General features: G+C 42.6%; 1 protein-coding gene across 2 annotated transcripts in view; it reads left to right on the top strand.

The window, feature by feature from the left end:
- The first annotated feature begins 6,818 nt into the window (after nt 1–6,818).
- Nucleotides 6,819–20,931, top strand: part of gc2 (guanylyl cyclase 2) — a 40,460-nt gene continuing 26,347 nt past the window's right edge. For both annotated transcript variants that reach the window (XM_015351284.2, XM_015351285.2), the window contains exons 1-5: nt 6,819–7,094; nt 14,790–15,598; nt 17,231–17,532; nt 19,590–19,944; nt 20,429–20,513. In XM_015351284.2, the coding sequence (XP_015206770.1) occupies nt 14,854–15,598; nt 17,231–17,532; nt 19,590–19,944; nt 20,429–20,513 (1,487 nt within the window). In that variant the 5' untranslated portion in view covers nt 6,819–7,094; nt 14,790–14,853. The remainder of the gene's footprint in view (nt 7,095–14,789; nt 15,599–17,230; nt 17,533–19,589; nt 19,945–20,428; nt 20,514–20,931) is intronic.

Here is a 20,931-nt window from a genome sequence, read left to right as displayed (position 1 = left end):
AAGAAAAACTGTAGTTTTGTTCCCTGAAAAGTTTCCATAATGTGAGGAATGTTTCCTTATTTCTCTATTGTACATCAACTGCCACCTTCGTCTGGTGAAATCAAAACCTTTTTGAATCAAAATTCTTTTAAAAAGGGTCCAAAGATTTGCTTTTAAATCCACAAGGTGGAAAAATACAAGCAGCATAAACTGAGAAAATTAATCAAGTTGGACATGGAAAAACAATTTGTGGCTCCAGATTTACCATATGGAGGAGTAGAATCTAAAGTTCAAATTCAGATGCATTTTGAAAGTCCAGTGAACAAGGAACAGCTGCTCCTGTTGAAAGTCATTACGAGACATTAGCATGCCTTGTGGCTTATCTGTTATCAGATTTGCAGGAAATGTGGCTGGACTCTAACTAGGACTCCATTCAAAACTAAATCCCAAGGGGATCATAGGGGATTCCATTAAAAAAGCAAGGCTGGGATCTACCTTTCAAAGAGGACATTTTTAAGACTAATGCCTTTAGCTTGTATCATCCAAATCATGTGAAAAAGACTTTAAAGTATGTGTGTTTAGTGCTGTTTCCCCTACCTATGCAGCAATCAGCAGACTCTACATTTGTACGGGGTGAAAGCATACCATTGTAAGGTATAGACTGGCCCTGAAAGTAAATTAAAACAACTTTAAGTCAAATCTCTACATTAGCTGACACAGTGCCCTTGATAGCTTTGACCTTTCCTGAACTGAAATGAATTAATTGTAGATTTTCTCCAGATAAATTTGATTTTGTAATTTGACATTTTATACAGGTAGTGGCAGAGTACCTCACATTTACTTTTAAATGTGTTCATCAAATATTGCATTATTTTCACTTAGCAACTGGATACTCTGTGGTTGTGCATTGCAGTGGGAGCTTATACATGTATTGTGGCTTTGATTTACTATTCCTTACCTCTGTAGGGGAAACACATAGCTGTTGAATGAAACTGCCTACAAGTCTAGAGATCTAGAGGTCTAGAAATCAGTCACTGTAAAAGGAGCTAGCAGACAGAAAAACATTTGTTCTGCTTGTGTTGTTTCACAGCACTAAAACGCTGGCTGAAGGAAGGCTATGACAGTGTGTTGTCTTTGGGGTTTCTGATGTAAGTGACCCATTTTGGTTACCCAAAAATTAATGAGCCATCTCCCCTATTAACTTGTTGTCATTGAGTTACAGATTGATGTCTGATGCCTGAGTAACAGATGGACGAAAGATCAATCTGCAGACAAAACAGTTTCTTAATAGCAGCCGTACTGCAGTAGACTCATAGTACATAATGGACAATCCAGGGATTTTTTTTCAATTCCTAAGCTTTTTTTATTATTTAATTACACGCCACCCTTAGATTTTCAGCACTAGAGAACTCTGAATCCACTAGTGTTTCAGACATGTGAAAGATGTTCTCCAGCAGCAAAGGATTGATAAGACTAACATGTTGCATTTTCAACATTTTGAGAAATATTTATGGTCCACCTGCAAATGACACAAAGCAGAACTATGGAACAGACCTGTGTAGACTGCAGCGAGTTGGCTTTCTGTGTACACTCGACACAGACGAGCAGGACCTGCCACAACTCTGGACTCTGAGGTTTCGTCCTGTGTAAGGTTCAGGACATTTCAATCCTGCCTCGTATTGCATGTTGTTTTGCCTTGCATATTTGCTCACAGCCTGGCCATTACTTTTGATATTCCTTGGCATAATTCTTCCCTTGCAGCCAAACATTTTGGCATCTACCCTGCTCTCAGTCCTCTCACCCTCACTGCTCTCAGTCCTCTCACCCTCACTGCTCTCAGTCCTCTCACCCTCACTGCTCTCTCTCCTCTCACCCTCACTGCTCTCTCTCCTCTCACCCTCACTGCTCTCAGTCCTCTCACCCTCACTGCTCTCTCTCCTCTCACCCTCACTGCTCTCTTTCCTCTCACCCTCAGTGCTCTCACTCCTCTCCCTCTCAGTGCTCTCACCCCTCTCACGCTCACTGCTCTCACTCCTCTCCCTCAGTGCCCTCACTCCTCTCACCCTCACTGCTCTCACTCCTCTCACCCTCACTCGCCTCACCCTCACTGCTCTCACTCCTCTCCCTCAGTGCTCTCGCTTCTCTCCCTCTCAGTGCTCTCACTCCTCTCACCCTCACTCCTCTCACCCTCACTGCTCTCACTCCTCTCTCACCCTCACTGCTCACTCATCTCTCACCCTCACTGCTCTCACTCCTCTCCCTCTCAGTTCTCACTCCTCTCACCCTCACTGCTCTCTCCTCTCTCACCCTCACTGCTCTCACTTCTCTCCCTCTCACTGCTCACTCCTCTCACCCTCACTGCTCTCTCCCTCTCAGTGCTCTCACTCCTCTCTCACTTACTGCTCTCACATGTGTGAAGTGTGTATAATCCCATTAATAGATGATAATGGTTGTATAAACTTTTAAAAGGTGTGAAACACATCTGAAAGCATTTGGGACGATAAGCATTACAGATTAAGGCCTTCACTTTAACAGCCCCTGGCCTTTGGCTGTTGTACCACTGATGGTGGGGTCAGATTGGCTTGTTTTGTGCCATGACATCGCCGAACTGGCCCTCACTCATTATCCAAGATAAACAGACAGAACCGTAGAAAGTGCTCCTGTTTATTTGCGGTCAAAGCATTTCCTGTGGACACTGGCGCTGTTTAATTTTCTCTTTTCCCAGCCAGACTGAATTCCCACCGACAGAGGCAACTGTTTCCCACAGTGCCTGACACGGGGAATAAATGCCCCTGGGGAGCAAAACCCTATTTTAATCTGTGAATCATTAAGGGGTCTTGGCAGCTTCTCTCTAGAAGGTTATTTATTATCCGTCTTGCTTTAGCACAGACATTTCTTCTAGGAGCAACTGGAGCCATGTAAGGGAAATCCCTTCTGTCCAGCCAAACTAAACCATCTTTCATATCCAGTAACGTAGCCTCATCAGCCTCTGTCTCACCAGCAGCCCTGGGGCCTCTTTGAGATACGCGGAGGCTCCCTTCGAATTGACTGTCAGGAGACCCCAGTCACAGGGCTACTGAAAGGGCCCCACCCTGCGTTTCAGATCTCACCTGCACTGTTTTCACATAGCTCTCATCGTCTCGTCACACGACCGGTCCTTCTCAGCTGCGGCACGCCAGTAGGTCAATTGCTCTGGTTACATTCCATTCTGGGCTTGTACCATCTGGCCCCCCTAAAGATCCCCATTAATCCATCTGGTGAAGCAGTCTTTCACTGCTCCCTCTGATCAGCTGGGCAGGAGGGCAACAGGTGTAGAATGGCTGTGTGACACAGGGGAGGCTGCACTTCAGTGGTGGATGAAGTGGGTCCCCTCCTGTATGTAAAGAATGTTATAATATCCTGGAATGGAACGTGCTATACACACAAAATAATTATTAGTAAATTGTGTATTTAAATATTCAAATTAATGGAGTATTTCCTGTAAATATCTGAAAAAACTCATTTGTACAGAATATCATTTGTGTTGTCCTATGATTTAATTTCTTGCTTCTTAGCTTCAGGAGGAAGAGAGATATCATGCCTAACCTCCGATATACTGAGTCTTCCTCATTGGACTGCCAATTCATCTCTTGGCTTGCTATTTCGTTACTATATTTGAGAATCTTTCATACAGATCTTATGGTCTCCCACCATATCCTTTGAGTGGGAGTTCAGTTAGCTAAACTGGACAGCTATCGCCCATCTTCATGTCCAGCAATTCAAACTGACTTCTAATTGGACTGAGCGGTGAACAGAATGCTTAGCAGCTATGAGCAACCCACTGGTATAATTAGTATCCCCAACGCATAATATTCTTTTAGAGGTCTTATAAATGCATTGCACGATTTTAACATATCTTCCTTTAAAGTATCCTAACATTTCATCTGCAGAGTGCTCCTCAGCATGTGAAACATAATATGGCCTAAATTTGGAGAGTAAATGGCTCCCTTCAGATCCAGGGAGGTGGTATCAACAAGGCAGACTGCCAGCACAGTGCCATTAGGAGAAGGCTCACATTGGATTTGGCTCATATTTCACAATCTGCAGAAGAGACAAAAAGGATGTTATTAATCAGAAAGGGGGAAAAAAACATTTTACAAGTATTTTCTCACTGTGACTTTACTGTGGCTTGTGAAATGTTACAAGTCTCTCTGGTGGCTCCAATCTGCTGTAAGCTATTTTTAAGCTCATTCACTGGGGTAAAACTGTTATGGTTCTGAGTCTTTATGTCTGAGCGCCTTTTTTCTTGGCAGCCATACAATATTATTAAAAGCAGGGAGAAGTGAAATGAGTGGCCGAGCCAAAGTCATTAGTACCTGACTGACTCCTGAAGAGCCTACTCAGCTTCCTTTTTCTGTAAGGAATTAACCACGACAATCTCTCTCTTCAGCAATTTAACACTGAAAATAAAGCTGTCTTCTCCGTAGCCGGCCCCTTAAATCTACTTTGAGGCTGTGACTTCCGGTGAAACGCAGGCACAGCTTTCTTAATTTCAACATTGCATCACTCGTTAAATGAATTGATAATGGTCTGAGCCACCCTCTGGTAAGAGAGAGAACGATTCAACCATCATCTACAGTCATAGATGATCGGTCATCTGCAGTTCTGTGAGATATCAGGTGAAAATGTTATTTAAAGGTCTCTTCCCTGTGTCTGCAGGATGTACATGTTTTACGGTCCGTACGTAACTTTTCAAAAGCCCTGAACCTAAATCTGAACTGCCATCTCAGGTACGCTTTCAACCGCAGGGAGCAGTGCAGGCTGCAGTCCAATTTAGCGTCCAACCTGCAGTGTTACACTAAAACTCCCTTTGACGAGGGGGATTGTAAAACTATTAAGAATCACTGCAGTGCTGCTACTGAAACAGGCTTATTACAGGCAAATCATGTATGGCAACAATAAACTTGACCTTCCATGTCAGGGTATTTTGTTTTCACGAACAGAATGAAAGAGTGCTCACTCTTCCTACAAATAGGAAGATCGTGGACATTTTTAACAATATGCAACTTGTTTTCGTGTATGCGTTTACGCAGCGCCGTGTTTCTTAAGAATAATTTACTTAACTTTAAAATATTCCGTTTTCCAAAGGCACAGGTGATCAAACCTTTGGAGGAAAAAAAGAATAATTTTGCAAAGCTAGGCGTTGCTCAGATTATTATTTTTATTGTAAACACGCAGACAAGACAGTGTTTGTCTTTATAAGAGAATGGAGGGAGTAAATATGTCATAAGAGTCTGGTTTCAATCAAATTAAGGCTCACTGAAATTCTTTCAGCAAAAAACGTCTGCAGACGATCGAGTGAGACTTTACGGCACACTGCCATCTAGTGCTCAAGATATATATTCATGCGAGACTTCTGAGGTGCTCAGTGGGTCCCATGGCTAAATCAGCCATAACCTCAGTTGCAGCATTACAATAGTTACGCTAAACAGCTGGGTTCCAGTCAAGATGGGGCCTGAGTGACTCATGAGGGGGTCATGTTGTGGAAAACCACGTTGTAACTTCTTGCCATTCCCCACGCAAAACGAGTCTCTCTATCTCTTCAAAGTGAAGGAAGACAGTTGTTTGGCTGCGCCGTACGATAACAGGAAGTCCAAGACACAGTCACAGGGGCCCAATCCAGATTGACAGCACAGCCGAGCTGTTCAGAGAAACTGCCCAATACGGGCAGCCTCCCAGGAGCACTCGGTTTGGTTTTATATGGGCATAAAGCCTAATGCGTCCACATCCATCTCCTCGTTTATAGGAATTCTAATTACAGGAAAGTACGTCTTTTCTTTTGGGAACTCATTTACATCCCAACCAAGAACGAAACAGCGAAAAAACTCCCATCCCAAATGTGTCTTATACTTGACTGCAGATGTCACAGCAATTAGGAAACGACACAGTCAAGTCCTTATTCAACGGGATCAATATTTTCATGTACGTTTTTTCCGCTAAGGTATAGTGAGACACATTCAATGGTTTGCATTGAAGGGGAGCTGTTGACAACCCTTTCCGTTTCTAGAAAAAACCTTCAAACCTTCGCCGGCAAAAACACACTCCTAGAAAGAACCAGAAAAAAACAGTCGAAAACTTGAACCAGATCATTAGAAAGGGACGCCTAATCCATCAATAACACAGAAAGAGAAAAACTCATTAACTACACTGTCGTTTCAGTGGGATATAAATGACCGAGGAAGAGCTCATAGGTGTTAAATCATAACCACCAAATCTGTTAGTTGTCCAGGAAGCGGACCGAGCTCAGGAGATACAGGTGTGGAGGAGAGAGAGAATCACCCATTCTTCTGAGGTCTTGTGTTTTACAGAAAGCTCCACTGCCCTTAAAGGCATGCAAAGCATAATCTGGCCTAACTAGAAAGTAAACGGTTTGTATTTTAACACACATTTGTGTATTCATTTAAGCACCTACATTTTCACTGGGGCAGTCCAAGGAAAGTGCCTTGATCCAGAATGCTTCAGCAATGTTCAATATTTGAAATTAAATTAAAATTAATTAATTAAAATTAACAAAAACGGAGAAACCAATAATAAAAACTATAAAATTTATTTTTGCTACAATGTTTTGCAATCAGTTTTTTTTTTGTTATGTTTTTACACTTTGGTCATTCCAGGTTCCTGTAAATAAGGTATCAGAGCAGAGTTTTGAAAATCCTCCGGGAAGCAGAACGCAATACAGTAGATTGGATTTAAAATAATCTTCAGGTCACTCTATGTAGGTCGATAGCGTTGTCACCCACCTGGTATCATTTTAAAGGATTTAGCACGTCATCGAACGGGATTCTAAACTGGGCCCGCATGCGAAGTGCTGAAACTCACCTCTCCAGCTTAATTCATCTCCCGTTAATTTTGGGATTATTAAAATCCTTTTTTTAATTTTCCATCGGCGTTTTCTTCCCATTGTTACAAGGCTGAAACATCAAGCCCTCTATGGTTCTGGTTAGGGTCTCAAATCTGGTGGGAGTCCTTTGGGAAATAACCGATTAAAATCATGAGATATCGGAGATCCGCTGGCTAATACGGCTACACAAGCAAGAAATCGGAACTCCAGAGTGTTTCTTTCTCGGCACAACATGGTAAGAAAAACATTGCTTTTTTGAAGTTAAATGAGAATTGTTTTATTCAAGGTGTATCTATATACTGTATATAATTTCTTTAAAATAATTGACGTCATATTTGCTCACTTCTATCTCTCTTAATAAAGGCATGAAATATTCTGTAAGCATGAAGTACGTTTATCAGTCATAGTTAAGCTTCTTTTGTAATGTATTAGTTAATATGTGACATTTTAACTGAAATACCTGGGTTCAATGCTTAATTATTGAATGATGGTAAATTGTGAACTTTTGCCTTTGTTGGACGTAATTGTTTTCAATACGTAATTTCAAGAGCATGCACTACTTCCAAATGGGAAATAGAACGGTAAATGTTTATGCTCTCCGTCAGAATATCTATGCAACTTGCAGATCAAAAAGTATTATACTAGCATAAACTGTGCTGGAAATATGGCTTCTTCTTATTGCCATATTTAGATTAACCAGCGGTAGATTAATGCGTCTGGTTACAGTCTAATAATAATTTCCAGAAATGAATCCAGTTAGTTTCGGGCCATTTTTGGGGTTTGGGTAAAAGCAAGTTGTCAGTGAAGAGATTAAGAGAGTACTTCATTCTTTATTAAAAAGTTGTGCAAAACGTAATCAAAGGATCTCCACGTGCGTTTTGGTCATTCGATGTCTCCTATAAAACTGACACATTTAAGTAATATGCAAGAACCCTTAATTTAACTGTTACTAGCTGAAGGACTAGTTAGGTTACGCCCAGTGCAATTCGCTTAAACTTATGCAGGAGATCTAGTAAACAGGGAGAAACTGCAACTAAGAACAAGTTAAAAACTAAGTAGGTGGGGGAAATGCTTACAGTTTTGCACTTGATTGTCTTTAAAGACAATTGTCTTGCTCTATGGAATGGCTATTTTAAGATCATATCTGGAGATTAACTGCATAACTGCGCAGAGGAAAAGTGAAGAACCTTTGGACTTTTAAAGTGTATACCTCGTACCATAATTAAAGGTGATGGTTAAATGTAACACTCAAACTTTACTGCTGTGCAAGAACGGTTTTCTAACGGCGCTTCTCAACAATAAACCACAAGTCCTAAAATCTGCTAATTGTTCGGTTTTGACCCTTAGCTGATCAGGCTAGACCGCGGACCACGGTACTTTGCCTAAGAGACCCATCCTCCAGAGCAATACTCTTCAGATTCTTAATTAAACGGCTCGAGATCCTCTTCTCGTATTTCTCCGTCCTACGTTCTGCGTGCATTTCCTTTTTGCTGAGAATCTGGACAGCGGGTTAATGGAGTAATCTAAAAATAAGGATATCCCTCAGGTGAGGTGACATACGTTTACCAATACAAAAGCAAAGACGCATTCCTTTTCCATTTTACATTCTTACAGAGCACCACGTTCTTAGATCGCCCAATTCTTTTTCAAAGCTGCAACTGTTAAAGAATTGTTCTGGCGGGGTGGTACACACTTTAAGCGACCTGTGTATTGTACTTTTAACAACCGGTGTACTGAAGTAAATACGTTAAAAGTATTACTACGGCCTTTCCAGAATTCAAATAGCACCCTATAAAAAGTCAAGTTTGGAGAGTGTTTGGCATCTTAAAATATACTATATTATTATATATAAGGGTGTAAATATATAATAGATGTTCTTTACAAATGTATACAATAAGTACTGCCTCAGCTGGTATTATATAACACTGGAATAATGTCAAGGTAGCTGTCCAAGAAACAGTCACCCTCAAAGGTGACCACCACACACAATAATGACCACTTGTGGTTGGGTCCAGCATGCCTAGCACACATGACGGCAGCACTTCCACCCTGAAGCCTGATGCTGTTGGATCCCTGGGCCTGGGCCTGGTCAGTAAAAGCTCTCACAGCAGCCGCCTGTTTGTGTTGGTGGACCAATAGGTGGCGCTCTTCCCCTGGTTCAGAATTTCCAAGAATAAGGGGACGTTGTGCTCTGGGAGGTGTTGGGATTTGGATGAGATGCCAGGGTCTTTAACTACTTTATTAAAAAGTAGTGGTGTCCTGTCAGAATTTAATTCTGATCTTGTACATTCTGGTCTCCCTAAAGTCCCTCTTTAATTCACACTAGTGAAGCAATTTCTCATCCCCCTGCTATGCAGAGCAGCTACTGGCGCAGAATGGCTGTGACACCCAGATGGAGCTGCACATCAGCAGAGGTTGAAGTGGCTTTCTATATATAAAGCTCTTTGGGATGAAAAAGTGCTTTATAAATGTATTTGGTTATTCTTCTTTTTGAATAATATATCTTTCCGAAGAATTGGAGACAGAAATTCAAGTAGACTCTTGAAAAAATGTTTCAAAGACACTTTTCAAATGTAAATCTGTTGCCTCCTTCCACTCAGGGTAACACGATTTGAATGTCGGCCCATTCCTGGACCAATCAAACTGTCAGATTTCCTTCTGTTAACCAGTTGCTTTAAGGCCGGTTACAGAGCACATCTCTGGAGCTGAGCTTTTTATTAAGTTAACTTGGTCTTTCGCTGCCAACTGAAGGATATGTGTAAAACCTGAAAGACTGAGATTGTAGAGGAATGGGGCAGGAGACCAGATGTGTCTCCTCCTTCAACAGACACATCTTGATGAATTCTTTACCTGTTAAACATTCCAGCATCTCCTGGCCCTTCTAAACAAAACAAGTCACTACTTACAACTCTTTAAGATCGGAATTATATTAAATACATTCCTAAAAAGGAAGACAATTGGCTTATCTTGCTCTTTCTGCACAAATCCTGTACTTGGTGCACCTTCATTTTCATCAGCATACAATTCTGCTTTTTTCTTGACTTCCTTGTAGTGTGAGAACAGTGTGTTGTCAGAGGGAGAAAATGGGAAAGACCAAATTCTCTCCATTGCATCACACATACTTCTGAAAAAAAAAACCCAACTGCATGCATGCATTTCAAAATGCAGCCAAAGAAGGATTTATTAGATCAGAACATTGCAAACGGCCTGGTTTATTGGTGGTAGTACTAAGACTGCTCACTTCCTGAATGGTTTCAGCATGGCAGGGCTCAAAACAGTGCTGTGCAGCCCCTGTGACAAGGGGGCTATACTTCTTAATAGAAGGCAGGCTTACCCTTCCAGTGACAGGGTGACATTAGAGCCATGCAAAGGAGCAAAAGAATCATGCAGTCAGGAGGCACAACAGGCACAAAAAACAAGTGGCTGAGCTAGAAAATAAAGCATGTGAAACTAAATATTGTGTGAACCTAGACACAGTGAGCATCACATCGGCCTGGGTTAACTCACACAATATTGATGTGGAAGATTCTGAAAAGAGGGAGAGAATATCAAAACTTTGTTTTAAACCCATTCTTTCTGAAAAGGAAGCACAGCAATGTAGAACAGCGGTTAGGGCTCTGCACTCTCACCTGGAAGTGGCTGGTCCAAGACCAGGTGCTTTGCACCCCTCAGTGAGGTACATCACCCAAATTTCTCCAGTAAAATATCCATCTCTGTAAATGGGTGTTCATGGGAGTCACTCTGGGTTAAAAGCATTCACACAAACAAGTTAGAATACCCAGACACTTCTAAATGATGTTTTATCTCTATTTATGCGTGGGTGTATTGCTTCAATAAGTGCCAAGAATTCTTCACAGGCACTCATTCCCTGACAGGACATGTTATTGACTACTGCCAAGAATGGGCAGCTGAAATAAATGTTTGTTAAAATTCAGACACATCTCTGAAGTGTTCCTTTCCAGCTTGACCTTCTGCAGACGCTGCAGAGTCTCGTTTAATCATTTCATAGTTTAGCATGAACAGGGGAAAGTCAAGCAGACTGTAAACAGTTATGTGACTGAGATATAGCTGAGTGCACAGGGAGGGATGCTGCTTTTATTGCAGTGTGTTTTATTCCAGTTTCTGTAGCAGTGTAGTAGACCGCAGTCTGGGTCGACTTTGGGCTTTGGAACGGGACATCCAAAATCATTTTTAATGATCAAGGAAGCAGATTCTCATACAATAATCTTGCTGCAAGTGTGATTGGTTAAAAACACAAACAGGGAGGGTTCGATGCTCAGTGTGGAATGTGCAGTACTTTTGTTTGGCTGAGATTCTGCTCTTAATGGTTTCTAACACACTGTCTCCTCTGCGTGGAAGTAGGAAGTTTGTGTTGCTTTTCTATTCTCTTGGTGTTTTGTTGGTTTGCAATGCTGCAATAGTGAGAGTCAGTTTCCCCAGCCAAACCTGTGTATATTGTACAACCGGATATTATGGGGTGATTTATTTATGCAGACGCAATAAAATTAATATACTTTCATCATGATGATAGGTATGCTATTAGTTTCTTGTATGCTGCTATACCCAGCTGCTTTGTGGTGTTGGAGCAGAAGTGAATTAACACATCCCAGCATCAGTCCTCCAAGTGAAATGTCCTTCATTGGTTGGCTTCTGATCATATAACACTACAGGTAGTGTACCATTCCTCCAGTTAACTTTATTACTATGACTGTGTTACTGCATCATTATCCCTATGTGGCTGTTCTTAATAGTTGTGACTTCGGACTAATTACTAAGAGAATACCATCTGCCCTTCCTGTGGGTTTTGAAGTTGTAAGGTTTAGGTCTCTTCCGGTCTAGGAGTCTACCCTTGATTGAGAACTCGGGATGTGCGCGAGACACACAGATGCTGAATCCTGGAGGAGCTCGGCAGCCTGGAATTGACATTGTTGCATTTGAATATTGAAAGAATACATTATTTTTCAGATTGTTGGTTCTGGAGAAACCAGATTTGGTTACCTCATTACCCATGAGAAGGAAAACATTTGGCTAGTTAAGTTGGTATTGACGTGGGTGTAGTACTTTCACTGCAATGTTTTGATTACAAGCGTTCTGTCCTGCTGTATCAGGGGTCAGATGTTCTGGCTTAGAGCTTATATCGTTGTGTTGACCTCTGTAGCTGTGGCAGCTTCCCCATGTGCAACAAATATTAATCTTTAAGACATAGAGGCCAGCTTCATATTTAGAGAGATAGAGAGACTTGGAAAACCTTTCTGTAACCTCTGCATTGTTGCGAAACTTATCCTTGGACTAATCCCAGAAGGATTAAGAGTAAACAAGTAATGGGCTGTGGTTTAGAAATGAACTCGATACAGGATTTGGTGAGGATACAATAAATACATGATCCTGGGAAGACTTCTTACCAGCCTTAATGCTTAAGAAGGGATAATAGTTCAGTTTTATAGAACTGAACTATGTTCTTCTGTCCCCTTAATCACATCCTCAGCATCATTGCATTATCGTTACTATTATTAGTTGCAGCAAAAATATTGGTATTATTCTTAAAAGCAATGACATGAATTTTATTAAATGTTTAATTTTAAATATTATATTATGCTGTTTTCTAATTTTGGCCATTGTTTATTTACGTCACTTGCTGCCCTAATCCCTGTAATGCACAGTGAAGATGAAGACCTGTGTGCTGACATTCTGACACTCTCATTATTCAACATGCCAGATGCTCCACAGCTCCCTACTGGAGAGTGAATCCGGATTGGGGGAGCTTCACAGCTCTTGCTGAAAGGAGGAGGAACCTGGGAGGAACCTGAAGTCACTGGTTCAAGTCAAGCTGAGGAGTCCCTGGCAGCTTGATCAGTGATCAGGCCAAATGGCTTGGGAATATGACACAGCCTAGACTCAAGCCAGTGATGTCAGGAGTGTAGTACTCTTATACATACTAATTAAGCCAGTAGGTAGGTTCCTTTTCAGGCCAAAAAGGCCCATGGGGGAATGGGGGGCAAGGGCCACCATTTTTCTCAACCATCCAACACTGGAGGTGGAGGTAATGTGGTCATCATCACGCTCCGGCTGGCCTATTATACCAGGAGGGATTAACCTATGGAACTCATTTGGAAAGCAGGCTGAGTAGACCCGGGAGCCCTCTGGAAGGAATTGGAGCAAGCTACATCACTTACCCCTACCTGGGATTGAACCCGGGACCCTTGCCATCTGAGCTACCACAGCTCCACTTATTAAGCTAGCAGGGATCTCTAATTATTTGCAGATTCATTCCTCATCTAACATGCTCCGAGCTCCGCTGTGCCCAACAGGAGAGTTAATGCCAATTGGAGGAGTTCACCGACATCACAGCAGAGCCATGGCTGACTAATAAGAGCCCTACCCCAGTGGTGTGCTCCTGCTTTGGGAATCCTGGGTGCAAGTGGTTAGCGACTTAGGCCCGAACTCACAATGTCTGGATTTTCAGTGAGTGCTTTTAATAATCTTACCACTCAGGAGCTTTCAGGATCCCCACTGTTCATACAGCTTCCTATACAGTAGCTGATGCTGTAAAGTGCAAGTGTTACAGTAAGAAAGGTACAATGCATCAGAAAAATCACTTACTTTCTGTAAAGTTCTGTAGAATACATTGTGCAGTAGTTCACAGAGCAAGAATTTCCAGTAAATGGGATTTAACATGATTTCATAAAAGCTCATACTGAATAGCAGTAGACTATAGTTTGTAGATATGAGGCAGGAGATGATTATAGGATCTACAGTTGAATACCTCATTTATCTATTGAATGTTACACCTCAAGCAAACTTAACAAGGAATAGTTAGTTATCTTCTCCCAGCAGCTTAATTATAAAGACCAACTGGAATCAAAATTTCACCAAGATCCTTAACTTCAGTACAAGTCTGAATTGCGTTTCAATCAATGAACAGTTTTCACTTTTGCGAAACCAATTTGGTGAAGCAGCATCACCTCAGTCTTCTCAGAGTTTGACTGGAGACAATACTGTTGCATCCAGATCTTGGCGTTAACCGAACACGGTGGATCTGGCTGACCCCATGTAAGACACTGGGTGTCTCTGGTTTCCTCCCGCAGTCTACATACTGGTAGGTTAGTTGGCTTCTGGGAAAACTGGCCCTGGTGTACCCTGCCTTGTGCCTGTTGCTGACTCCCCTGTGACCCTGAACTGAAATAACTGGTTAGAAAATGGACGAATGGACTAATGAGTATTTCTTCACAATTTGAATAGGAAGGTTCAACATTTCGTACTCTGTGTGTAAACCTCATTTTTCTGTGAACTCTAATGCGTGGGCATCTCTGGGATGGTAATTTGGAGATGATTAACTGACTGGGTGCTTGGTTAATGGGTTTTTATTTCCTCTCAGTAACAGTGTGCAATAATGTGGCAAAAATGAAAATGCAACGATAAGCTACCAGGGGCCTGCTTAGGGACACTGAAATGTTAAATACTATCCCATTTTGAGAGCTGGTGATATTTAATTTGAATCAGATTTCAAATTATATTGGGGGGGATTCAGACTTAGAGGGATTCAGTCATAATCCTACAGATTCTGTTATAGATCACTGGCTCCTCAGTCAAGCACAGACACCAAATATTTGAAAATTGAGTTCCTCTCATACTGAGCAAGTCTACTATTGCAACAACTTAAATGCAGGACTTAAATGCTGCAGAGTATTTACAGATCCTCAAGAGATGGTTAGAGCTGGTTTTAATTCATTCTGAGTATGTCAGAGAGTATGTTCCAAGATTAGGCCTTTCCCTGAGCAGGCTAGAGAATCTTTGAAGTGCATGTGGTGTGGGATGCACCCCAGCAGTCTGACAGAGAGAAATGAGGGTCCACGGCCATGTCATGTTTCTGTGTTTCTGGCCGCTCTTGTCAGTAAACACCCTGATTTGATCTTGTCTGGGCATTTTCCAGGACGTAGGAGCTGCTGGGGAAACAACCTTTGAAGGGAAGTGAGTCACATGTGAAAAGGTCTGCAATGCTGCAGCAGCTTTGTCTGTTCCACAGTTTGCTGCAGAAATGGACAAGGAGAATACCAACAGCGACTGAGCCGAAGTACCCGAGATTTCCACCCCCCTCCTCGGACACGTTACTGTTCTGCATCCTGTTGGCTATTCTCTGCCTCCCGTGTAGGACTCAGGCAGCTGTCTATAAGGTTGGGGTGGTGGGACCTTGGTCATGCGATCCTGTCTTTGCGAAAGCTTTTCCAGGTGTGGCAGCTAAGTTAGCTGTGGATCGGATCAACAGGGACACCTCTTTAAACTTAGGGTACACTTTTGAGTATGTCATACTCAATGAAGACTGCCAAACATCCAAGGCCTTGACTGGATTTCTTGGGTACTATAGACTGGTCTCTGGCTTTATTGGGCCCACAAATCCTGGCTACTGTGATGCTGCTTCCCTCCTGGGCAAAAACTGGAACAAGGCCATCTTCTCATGGGCCTGTGTCAACTATGAGCTGGATGATTCACACAGTTACCCCACCTTCGCCAGGACCTTACCCTCCCCAACCAGAGTCCTCCTCAACTTCATGAAACACTTCCGGTGGGCTCATGTTGGCATTATATCTTCGGAAGAGGACATTTGGGTGGACACAGCCAGCAAGGTGGCCAACGCCCTACGAAACCATGGGCTTCCTGTGGGCATTGTCATCACCATGGGCCGCGACACGGCAAGTGTCCGAGAAACCCTGGCCCAAGTTAAGAAGGTGGACGACCTACGCAGTAAGTGACAAACGCTTTTTCGGTTTATATTTTACTCCCTTTTTTAAAAATATATATACCCCCCCAATTGAAAATAGCCAGTTCTCTGTTTTTGATGTCTGGATTTTAACCCTTCGGCCGCACACAGGGAAAAAAGAGGAAATGTGGGCAGGCTCCTCTCTCCCGGCCACCTTCCAGCCACTTGTATTTGATCATATACGGTAACTGGCAGCACAGCCCCGTATCCTCATTGTCAGAGCAATGAGCCTGCAAGCCTGCAAGGATGCTGCAGGGGTTGACGAGAGTGCTCTGGTCAACAAATCCCACTCTACCCTAAGTGGTTTGGGGTATCCTAGTCACAGTCGGCTAGTGACGTGACCCAGTCTTGAACCCCTGATCACAGAGCAAGAATGTACTTGGGCAAGAGTATTTACCGGTTAACCCACTTGAGCAGCCCCTATTTGTCATCCATTTAGACTTAATCAGATTTTTAGTTTGGTTGCAAGGTAACATTACGGTAAAAGACATCAGCCTTGCATTTTTATTGCACAGTTTTTCATGACCATTAAAATGCAAAACTGCCTCCCAAGTGGTTGAGCCCAATAGCCCAGCTGTTGGGGTCTGTGTTGATATCCAACAGAGATCTGGGGTTTTCACTCGACAGGCCTGACTGTGACATAATAGAGTGGGCATCAGTCAGGCTGTCGTTAATTCTGCTATGGGCATTGTGTGGTTGGCAATGTGACATGGAAGTGGCACTGTAGCCGTAAAGCCAGGAGGATTAACAGCTAGTGATTTCATATCAAGAAGGTATGATAGAAAAAACAGTTCCAATGCCAGTTTTTGACAAAAGCAGCATAAGCGTTTATATGCAGAGAAGTCTAAATTTCAACACTTTCAAACTTGGATTAATCACAGGACAAAAAGATGACCTATAGTACATAATCTTTAAGCAGAGTAGAGCTGTCATCAGTTTGTCAAAAGAAAGTACAATTACAAAACTATTTGAATTACATTTGTCATCACGAGTATCCCTGATTTAACTGAGGTGATTGCATTAATCTAATGAATAATTCAAACATACAACTCCTGGGCGAGCCAGAGCTTGTACAATCATCGTAAGGGTTACAGTATCAGCCTGAACCAGTCTTTGTAGGAGCTGAGTCACTAAGAAAGAAGGGATCAAAGGTGCTTTTTTGTTTTAAACTGCAGGCCGTTTTCATAGGTGATACAAATAAAGAAACATAGTACCGAGCTGCCTCTGAAGGTGACAGGGAAGATGTGATGTAACAGAGATTTGGAGCGATTAGCTGGAGCACTTGATAAAGTAGTCCAGCTTACACAGGTAATACAACAGACAAGCACATTTGACAATGGGAGTTAGGGTATAGTGGCTTCCACACTATGCTTTCAAAAACCACACATTCACACAAGAAGGTGATTAAAACGATAGAATGTATCACGGCTTTGATTCTGGTCATTGTCACCAGCTTGCTTTTGAAGGTCCGTTTTATCAATCCCCAAAGACAAGGAACAAGTTGCCTTAGAGCCCGAAAGGGATGATCGTGTGGCTGATCGTCTTCACTGGGCCCCGCAGTCTGACAGTGAAGGCCGCAGCCATGTTCCCCGTGTGTCGTTTCTCTCCCTTGGCAGTGGTAATCATGTGTATGCACTCGGCGCTGATTGGAGGCAAGGCGCAGAAGCAGCTCCTCGAAGTGGCTCATGACATGCACATGACCGAGGGCTCCTTAGTGTTCGTGCCGTACGACACCCTGCTGTACAGCCTCCCCTACAGAGACGTGCTGTACCCTGCGCTGCGCAACAACAGCAAGCTGCGCAAGGCCTACGACGCGGTGCTCACGATCACCGTGGAGTCCGAGGAGGGCTCCTTCTACCAGGCCTATCAGGAGGCCATAGACAAAGGCGAGCTGCATCCTCAGCCTAAACCACAGCAGGTAGGCCTCAACATCGCCCTGTTGGGGCTGGGGTTTCGGTTTGCCCACTTCAGGTTCAAAGGGTAGAAAACCAGTCATCTAAAATATACTGTGTATCTGGAAACTCGCTATTTAAAGGGGACCTGTATCTCTATTTTTATATTTGGGGGTTAGAAAGAATTGGCATTAATGAGTGCATTTCACACCCCGATAACAGTAAAATGTACACAGTCCTCCAATTTACTTCACAAAATAGACAACTTTTCCAGGTATGTGCAGCACCATATTCTGCAATTCAGAATGAGGCATTAAAACATCTGGTGGCGTGATGCGGCCCTATTACATTGTAAACAAGCAGGCTCGTGAATACTTATCTTTTAATCCAACAGAAATATTGCTTTTGATTTTGAGATGGTTTTGATGTCAAATACTACTAGTTAACTCTGGATGCAGATCACATTGGAACATTTCTGCAGTGAAATGTTTGCTGCACAGCCTGTACTTATTTGCTCGTACATTGCATTACATTAGTTGTTACAGTGACTAGTGAGCAGGAAGGGCTGCTTCATGTCGCAGTTGGTAGGATATGGAGATTTACGGTACTTTCTCAAAATTCATGATTTTGTGCTGAATTCTCAATTTGTAAAAAATTTCTATAATGTCTATGAATTTATTTTGTTACCAAGATTTAATAACTGGCCTGAGAAATTGGGACCACAGTTCTCGTTTAACAAGGGTCCCTTCACAACTAGGAGTCCAGTTTGTATCTTGTTAGGTAAACAAAGTGCAGTACAACCATAGTGTGGCACACTCTTCAGTAAATCTGTCAAGCATACAGGCCCTGCTCAGGAATTTCATTTTTTCTACGTCTAGCCAGTCAGAGAAGCTTTTTTGTAACTTTTCTACAGAGGGACCTGGTAGGAGAGACTTAAAGATTTTCCTCTGTTGTTTTTTAGAGTGGCAGTGAGCAACGAAAATATCACTACAGCATTGCGTGATCCAAAAACTCAAAAGGTTCTACTAAATGTTTCAATATGGCTGGCATGAGCACTCAGCAAAGAATGGCTTGTTCTTTAATGTCTACCGTTTTCATTGTGGCATACTGTCCTTATTTTATATTCAAAATGGGTATCACCAAGTTTAGGGTTTTCTCTTCTGGCAGAAAGTTTCAGACACAGGGTGCCACTAATGTTTTTTTCCTATATTTTGTTACATATGGTACTTTCTGTAGCCTGGTGTATTCTGGGTGTTAAGGGAACAAATTTTGTCACAGTTTAAGTGACAACAAGTGGTGCTCACTGAGGAGTTTAGCTCAGTTTTCCTTGTTTGTGCCCTTTCCATCCTCTTGAACAGTTATTGCTAACAAGGATGTTTTTCCTCTTTTAGTCTCAAAATAGACCCAAAAGAATGAAAATGTTGAGGGGGAAGTGCTTTTTGAAACACTTTTCTAAAATGTTAATGTTCTGAAAAAAGTTCCATTAAGACAAAGCCTATTAAAAGAAACTAAAGGATTGATTATTTGACTCTTTTTGTCAAAACCATTTTTTAAAACTTTACTCCCTGGGAAATTCTGACAACTTAATTTGAAAAAAAAATCACTAAATTGTGGCCTCACTTGCGGCTAAGCCCATAAAGACGTTCATTCAAGTGAGATTCAGGCATCGCAGGTTCAGTAGGTTATGTCACTAGCTGACTGTGACTGGGATTCCTCGCATGGTTGCGTTCAATGGGCTGAGCGCTATTGACGGTAGGGTGGGGCTTTGCCAGTTAGAGTTCTCTTGGTTGTCAGCTACGGAGCACCCCCTGTGGCCTCCTTGGTGCCTTTAGGGTGGCAGTAATGTCAGTGACGGATGCACCTCTGAGACATAAAAAACACACCTCTGGTAATTCCAACATAAAAAAATTGGCGATCTGAAAGATAAAAATAGAACTAATATGTAAATCTGGCTAGTGACATTGTAGGTATATCAAATTTATTTTGGAAAATTGCTGTGTAGTTTCACATCGAAAAATAGTCGTTTTCCACTGGGGCAAGGAAACAGTGATATACAGTACGTTCCAATTTGTATGGTCAACAGGTGTCACCGCTCTTTGCCACAATATACAACGCCATCTTCTTCATGGCCCACGCCATGCAGCAGATCCGGGACGCCGGCGCCTGGCCGTCTGGTGGGAACCTAGCGCGCTACTCCCGTAACCTGGTCTTCCACGGCTTCAACCAGAGGATTCGCACCAACGGCACTGGGGCTGGCTTTGTCAACTACGTCATCCTGGACACCGACGGCAGGTCGCGCGACATCTACAGCACCCACCTGATCGACATGGAGACCAACATAGTGCGCTTCCTGGGGCAAAGCATCCACTTCCCACAGGGGGTGTCCCCCAAGACTGACTCGGGGTGCTGGTTTGCCCATGGGAAGATCTGCACTGGAGGTATGGCAACATCATGCTTTGGTACTTGTGTTTTCCCAGCAGCAGGTGTCAATTTGTCAGTAGGGCTGTTTCTTGTATGGCAGCGTAGCAAAGCCACCAGGCTTCAGATATCATATACGTGGTGTCTGTGTTAAATTATAATAGGGATTCAAAGCTTGGGAACATGAATCCATTGTAAAGCCGTGAGAGAAAAATGACAATGCATTTGCACCTGGGTCAGAATTTTTCTTTTTACCCAGAAAATATTATTTCCTTGAATCTCTGTTTAAAATTCTTCCACCTCCCCTGGAAAAAAACAACAACCTTGTGCATCATTTTCCATAGGCTAAACTGTGAAAAGCCAAATCCTCCATGTTCCCAAGGAAGGCTTTTCAAGGCGGAGTTGTGTTTCAAAGACCCAAGTGTCTGGGTCGCTGTGTGTTTTCAGTTACACTTTGTTGTGTGGCTTTCGCTGTCATTTTGCCTTTTTTTTTCTTGGCTTCAGGTGTTGATCCAGTCTTTGCTTTATTGGTATTCCTGTCTGTCTTCCTCACCATTCTGTGCATTGTGGGGCTTTCTTATTTGATAAGGTACAGCATACAGCACCGCATTTTTCAAGGTTTCAGCAGAGCTCCCGGTCTGCCACAGTTCTGTTTTCATGTGTGGATGATTTTAATCTGCATGACTGACTATAGAAATTGTTCCCATCAAGATGCTCCAGTGAAATTAGGGAGGTACCTCCATTGAAGCCACAAACTGTCTCAGAAACCAGCTTATCCTAGACGAGTCCATCTCAGTCCTACCTCCAGCAAAGGCTGGTCCCCATTTATACAGTGCATATCAGGGTGGACTGGAGCAACTGCATAAAGTACCTCACAGAAGGGACAACAACAGTGTCTGGAGCAGAGGGTACCAAGTGTTATTTTTTAAAATGTACCCTTTTCTAAAGCAGCCTCTTGCACCTTTTTTCATAAAAAAGGTTTCAATTCAGTTTTAATTAGCAGGTTT

This window comes from Lepisosteus oculatus, chromosome 8 (assembly GCF_040954835.1).
Source record: "Lepisosteus oculatus isolate fLepOcu1 chromosome 8, fLepOcu1.hap2, whole genome shotgun sequence".
NCBI lineage: Eukaryota > Metazoa > Chordata > Actinopteri > Semionotiformes > Lepisosteidae > Lepisosteus > Lepisosteus oculatus.
Note: the sequence above shows the minus strand (reverse complement) of the source record. Positions and strands in the feature narration are given on the sequence as shown.